Source organism: Chelonoidis abingdonii, chromosome 7 (genome assembly GCF_003597395.2).
Source record: "Chelonoidis abingdonii isolate Lonesome George chromosome 7, CheloAbing_2.0, whole genome shotgun sequence".
Taxonomy (NCBI): domain Eukaryota; kingdom Metazoa; phylum Chordata; order Testudines; family Testudinidae; genus Chelonoidis; species Chelonoidis abingdonii.
Window position 1 is genome coordinate 43,303,016 of NC_133775.1, and position 6,956 is coordinate 43,309,971.

Consider the following 6,956-nt stretch of genomic DNA (forward strand, 5'->3'; position numbering starts at 1 on the left):
TCTGCCTAATGTTGAAAGAAGTGATAGGGAAGAAGCACCTGAATAAAATCAAGTAATAGAAACTAGTAATTCTTCTAAAGTAAAAGGAGAACATTTTCAAGAGTTGGTAAATGAGCATGATAGAAGGGATTCATGCTCATCCCAAAAGGCTGAAAACTAGATTTACTCTGAGTCAAGATCAAATGTGTAAGTTCAATGAAATTATCTGATGTGGTGGAGCAGAACAATGAGGAGACAAACCTGCAATAGAAACCTTTTTTTTTGTTTGTTTGTTTTGCAATGTCCCTTATGTTCCTTTTCCAGCAGCTCTTCAACATCAGATGCTGCACCTAAAATTATTTTTGTCTTCAAAATTCACAAACTAGCAAAAATCAATCTGTGATAATGCCATAAAATACTGAAAGGGAAAGACTTTAACTTTATCAACTTTCATCCTTCTTTTACATGAACAAAATTACCAAAGCATGTTTGTTCTGGATACGTCTCCAGATGCAGGAAGTGAAGAAATGGAAGAAAAAATTTTAAAGGAAGACCCGAAAAAAATTAGTCAGTCAGATATGAAAAAGGATCTGATAATAGCTACAGTCATCTACCCAGAAAAATGCAATCCTACTTAATACACTTCTTTCTTAATCTGAAAAGAAAACCCCAGAATGTGTCCAAGCTGATGAAGATACCATCCAAGAAGGCAAGAAAAGAATCATGAAGATTCCAAAGGAAAATATACTAAGTGAATTGGATAGAGTAAGAGAGTGTTTGTAGCTTCTTAAAACATTTGTAGGCTCTCGTCAGGAGTAAAAACAAACCAAATAGTGGGGGAAAGCACACCCCTGGCCATTAATAATGTAACTATTGTGGCTCTTCTCTGTTTTCCAATAGGGTATAGCACATGTCACTCCAGATCATCCAGTTTTTCTGATCTCAGCCATAGGAGAAACACCTCAGTGGGAAGTACATCTACAGGAATTGGAAGTATTCTAGAGCCATGTGAAGAGACTGAACCAAAAATAACTGATGATAATTTTGATACTCCTGTTAAAGATATATCTTCAGAAAAACTCAGCAGGTACACTTATCATAACTTGAAAGGCTTCTTATAGTGACAGTACTCTGAATTAAATGTATTGACAATTTAGTTTTTAGAATCTCTAAATGTATTTATCCTGACAGGCATCCAGTGAAGCAAGACTCTGTAGAGTCACAATTGAAGCGGGTTGATGCCACCAGAGTAGATGCAGATGATATTGTTGAAAAAATATTGCAGAGTCAAGACTTCAGTTTAGACTCCAGTGCAGAAGGTATATATGGGGAAAACCAAGTAAAAACTTGGAAAGATGATATACAATACAGTAGAGGCCCAAATGCACTAATTTAATGAACACCCCCTCCCCCTCCAGCTCCTACTCCCAGTGTGGGTAGGGAGTGTTTATAGATCATTCCAGGAAAACTCCTGGCTGCTGCTGTCTCCTGAGAGGCAGGAAAGGTTGCTGGGCTTTGTGCCCCTGGGGCCCATCATTTTAACTAAGTTTGTGCAGCAAAGTGCAGAGGCAATCCTACAAGAAAATTTGCTTTCCCTGAAGCACAACTTATTATGATTGGGTTCCAGTTGTTTTCAGAGGCAAATGTTTTTAAATATCATTTACAAAGTTCATGGATTTAAAATGGTTTTTGAAAAGATTTAGAGAATATTTGTTTGGCAACACTGAAGATATCATATTTAAACATGTTAACTTCTTTCCTTTGTAGAAGAAGGGCTGAGATTATTTGTGGGTCCTGGTGGGAGTACTTCTTTTGGAAGTCATCATCTACCCAATAGGTATGTAGTTTGAACAATTAATACTTGCTAGGTACCAGTTAGCAAAGGCTTATTGTACTAGGTGTTTATGAATATTTTGTCTCTGATATATGCCAGTTCCATTTTCTCAATGACTCAGATGATATAAATAATACAAAGCAACGTTTTCAAACCTGGATGCTTAAAGTTAAGTTCCTAAATCCATATTTAGGCACTCAGATAGAATTGATCTGACTTTCAGAGGTGCTGAACATCTGGAAGCTGGGGTTGCTCAGCATTTTGGAAGTGACCTGAATTTCAGTCTGAGTATCTGAATATGGATTCAGAAGCCTAACTATAAGCATCCAGGTTTGAAAATGTTGGCCTTATAGACTTCCTCTGGGTCTAAGTATTCCATAGGCTAATTGCTCTCAGGAAGCTTTTTTCCTGTCAGTCTTAACTATTTCTTCAATATCTAAAACCTCTGATATTTTCCTGATACTCAATTTGTTTCTCCTTTCAATTTAATCGCACAGTTGCTACTCTGATTTCCATATAATTCATCTTTTTTTCTCAGTGTCTTCATCCTTCAAATATTTGTAAACTCTGAGATATACCTTCCCGCTGCTTTCATTTTTGATCTCTCAAGCAGACTGTACAGATATAGGTTTCAGAATGGTAGCCATGTTAGGCTGTATCAGCAAAAACAGTGAGGAATCCTTGTGGCACTTTAGAGACTAACAAATTTATTTGGGCATAAGCTTTTGTGGGCTAAAACCCACTTCATCAGATGCATGGAGTGGAATATATAGTAAGGAGATATAAATACATAGCACATGAAAGGATGGGAGTAGCCTTACCAAGTGAGGGGTCAATGCAAACGAGACAATTTAAGTTGGAAGTAGGCAATTCTCAACCGTTGACCAGAAGGGGTGGAAATCACTTCTGCAGTGTTAATGAGCCAGTGTAAGCAAGGTGGCCCATTTCAAACAGTTGACAAGAAAGTGTGAGTATTTAGCAAGGGGAAATTAGTTTTTGTAAAAACAACTAGGAGTACTTGTGGCACCTTAGAGACTAACAAATTGATTTAGTTTGTGTAGTGACCCATGTACTCCCAGTCTCTATTCAGGCCTAATTTGATGGCGTCCAGTTTGCAAATTAATTCCAGTTCTGCAGTTTCTCGTTGGAGTCTGTTTTTGAAGGTGTTTTTTTTTGTTGAAGAACTGCCACTTTTAAGTCTGTTGTTGAGTGACCAGGGAGATTGAAGTGTTCTTCTGGTTTTGGAACATTATAATTCCGGATGTCAAATTTGTGTCCATTTATTCTTTTGCATAGAGATTGTCCGGTTTGGCCAATGTACATGGCACAGGGGCATTGCTGGTACGCGATGGCATATATCACCTTGGTAGATGTGCAGGTGAACGAGTCCCTGATGGTATGGCTGATGTGGTTAGGTCCTATGATGGTGTCCTGTGAATACATATGTGGACATAGTTGGCACTGGGGTTTGTTGCAGGGTTTGGTTCCTGGGTTAGTATTTTTGTTGTGCACACACCACACAAGTGACAGTGTGCTCTGTAAAGGGGGAAGGCAGCAAGAGACTTAATTCTGTGTCTAAGGGCCACCTGGTCCTACAGTTCAGAGACGTGCAGTGCATGCTAGCGTGCTACCTTCTAATTGCCCTGTTTGGACACTAGTGGCATGAACTAAAAGGTACCTAATTTTCATTAACATAGTCCTGTTTGAAAGAGGGCTATTTTCATGTGAACTAGCAACCTTTTGGTTCATACCAGCAACATCCACACAGGATAACTAGAGCTCAATAATTCGGTGCATGCTGCTACTCACACCTCCATAGTCTGAACTGTGGGGCTGTGTAAACATAGTCAATGACTAATACATGATGCCATCCAATAATTGATTACAGGTGCTTCCTTGTAACCAGATTGAGGGAACTGATGTTTTAATTTCTTCTCTGGTAAATAATACAACTTTACTGGCTTTGTGAGACGTAAGTGTTTTTTAAACCACATAACCACTGTGGACTAGGGAAGTTGATGATTTACTGTAGGGAAGTTAATCAGCTGTTGTACTTGCCTGAAAATATAAATATAATATACAAATAAAAACAATTATTGATCAATGGCATGAGAGGGCATTTTCTAACCTGCATGTTCTGCTGTTGCACTGTAACAGTTTTACACGTTCAAATAGACATCTGAAACACTTCTCATTTTGTTTTTTTCTCTGAATTTGTAAGCAAACAAAAATTCCATTGTTCTATATTCGGTATTAGTTAGTATCTTCCATTTAAATTAGAACTGAAAACTTGTTTGTTTTGCAATATTTTTTTCAGGGTAGGATCCGGAGCATATGAACAAGTGGTGATTAAACGCTAGAACAGCAGGAATTGAACAGAACAACAGTTGTAGAGTTCCTCCATGGATAATTAAGATGTGCTCATTTAATCCCAACAGTTATCAAAGTTGATGTGATGAGACAGACTCTTTCAAGAGGCCAGCTCACATTTGGTCTGAATTGTCTGAGTACCTCCTGCTCATAAAAGATCCTTCACGTCTACAGTGGTATAAAGGCAATTTTTAGTATCTATGCCTTGTACAAGTATATAACCATTGTTGTGACTGTTACCTGATGTTAGCGGATTACTGGCTTTTGTAACTTACGTGTAAAACATCTTGTGGAAACCTGATAAATGGTGTCTATTTGAACATAGTTTTATTTAGAGAAGTTCATTAGTGATGATGTGCTCTGTTCGCAACTTGGCTTTCAGAAGAAACCCCTTAGAAGAAGGTTAGTCTTAAATTAATCTAGTTCAAAACTTAAATTCTACCATTAGAAATAATTCTTCATAAGTATCTTTTTAAAATATTACTTGCCCATTCAATGCTATAATAGCGATTTCCTTCTATCAGGCCATAATTAATATAAAATGGGGATTAATGCTTCCAAGAAAACAACTGAGTTGTGCTTTAAGATGCCATATTATCTGCTTCAGTAATATTAAACTTGTAAATGCATTGAGCATAATTAACTGTAAGGCTGAGTAGCAGATGGTAGAGACAAATATATAAAAGCAAAATACAAGTGACTAGGTCTAATAACATCAAACAATATATGTTGCTAGTTGTAAACAAAATCTGGTGGCGTAAAGTGCATCAGTATGACTTCTGGCCCTATGTAAGTGACAAAATATATTTACAATTTCACATCAGAATTACCAAATCATGTAAAGCACTCAACAAGCTGGTCTTGTATGCCTGAGGATAGTATGATTTTATGGTTTGGGATATAAAACTTTAATCTCCGTAAGTGAGATTCAGCTGTCTAAACAAAAAGTAAAGCTTCTTTCAAATGTGTTTTCAATTACGCATGAACCTTAAAGCTCAGTGGATGATAGTGTCTGGTGAAAAGTAGTCAGCAGCTTAACACCACTGTGAACACGTTTTTCTAGCTTAACCCTTCACAGTTGGGTAGTTTATCTCTTACAGCTGAAGGTGCCTTGTTCCTGTGGGTAGGAGATGGGGAGGGAAGGACAGATTACCAAATGAAGCTTTTAAGAATAAATGACCATCTAGACTAACTGTTGCCAATATAATTTACTAACAGAAGCACTTTATATAGTATACATGCACTCTGTAGTCTGAAAAATCAGTCTCTGGGCAAAGGCCTCACCTTTTTTGTGTAGAATCAGTAACAGCTTCACTATCTGTTCATTGTTACACTTTGAGGCATGAAACATTTTGACCAAAATGTACTGTACTTTAACTTGCACAAATGGAATGGCTTGGTCTAAAATGTATTAGTTTTAGCAAAAGGTGAGAATTAAAGATTTTTTCACAAAAGAATTGCTTTTGCTGACAGCTGTAAAAGTATTTGCTTATTTTTTTAAAAAAGATTTCTGGTGGGATGACAATCTAACAGTTGAGGTTTAGATGTACTAAGCCTAATGTTTAGATGTATTTTAGTACTAAATTGCAGTAGAAAACCTAGTTTTACTAAAAATTAGCCATACAGTTTACCAATGTGATCAGATAGGTTTGAATGAATCAAAACAATATTGTGGCCATTTTTTTTCCTTAACACTCTGAAGGTTTCAAATTCTTCTCTGAATCAATTGGGTATTTGGGTTCCTTTTCTGGAAGTAAAATTTGAAGTCTTAATTCTTAGGCTGTATTAAGAAAACTTTGTTTTACATGGTTTTTAATAGGTTTTACCTTTTCCTAAGTGTGTATAGTATAAACTGTTCATTATTGAACTCAATGTTTTATTTATATTAGCTTAAAGGAAACCTTAGAGTTCAAATTTTGTTGAATACTGTTAGATAAGAGCTATTTCTTCTTAATTATGGTATTTAAAAGGAGTATTTTTCTATTTCCCATTGCTTGTGTAATTTTTTTTAATTTGGACTGTTCTAATGGGTAAAATGTATTAAATACAACTTGTTTGTAATAACTGAAGTTAGAATGAGATTGTGGAGGAGATGACAAAATGCTTACAAGAAATGTAAAAATGATCCTTTCATTAAAAACTTGCCATTAGTGTGTGTTTGCATTGTCCAGATAAAACATGCCAGTTTCTGTTTTCCAAATTTTTGACTAGAAAGTATTTGATAAGGTTACTGGGTTTAAGCTAAAGCTGAGAAACCATAGCAACAAAGTATAAAGGTATATTCATGAAATAGACAACTTTTTTGTAGTACTGAATTGTTTGTTTATGGAGAATGGTGGTGGAGCCTAAGAGGACCAATGTTAGCTTTATAGCTCATTCTAAGGGCACATGACTTCAAAAGGGGCCAGTTTTTTTTCCTGAAACTTAAGGAAGTTGGTTTTGTACACACTGATTTAAACTGACTTTTACTCCTATAAAACTATCCATAATTTGCTTGTTGCCACAAACCAGTAACTCTAATTTTTAAATGCTTCTAGTTTGTTTGCAATCTCTTTAAATGCAAGGTGCCTAATATCACATCTTGCTATTTCATCCTCTTTAGCATACTATGCTTTTTAAAAAAAAAAGTTAAATCAATGAATCTAGTGCTTCAGCTAATGTCATGTGATAGACATTTACCAGACATTTATTTAAAATGTACAACTGTAAAAGACCATTTTTAAGTGTAAAAAGCAGAACTTGAAGTGTCCTTAAAGAATTTGAGGAATAGGAG

At 36.0% G+C, this 6,956-nt stretch overlaps 1 protein-coding gene across 3 annotated transcripts in view; it reads left to right on the forward strand.

Annotated features, from left to right (window-relative positions):
- EEIG2 (EEIG family member 2) overlaps positions 1-6,333 on the forward strand; it is a 40,456-nt gene extending 34,123 nt beyond the window's left edge. For 2 of the 3 annotated variants that reach the window (XM_032803719.2, XM_075067840.1), the window contains exons 8-11: positions 880-1,066; positions 1,144-1,298; positions 1,747-1,816; positions 4,131-6,333. In XM_032803719.2, coding sequence (XP_032659610.1) covers positions 880-1,066; positions 1,144-1,298; positions 1,747-1,816; positions 4,131-4,173 — 455 coding nt within the window. In that variant the 3' untranslated portion in view covers positions 4,174-6,333. The remainder of the gene's footprint in view (positions 1-879; positions 1,067-1,143; positions 1,299-1,746; positions 1,817-4,130) is intronic. The other variant, XM_032803720.2, reaches the window with a different exon arrangement.
- The last annotated feature ends 623 nt before the right edge of the window (positions 6,334-6,956 follow it).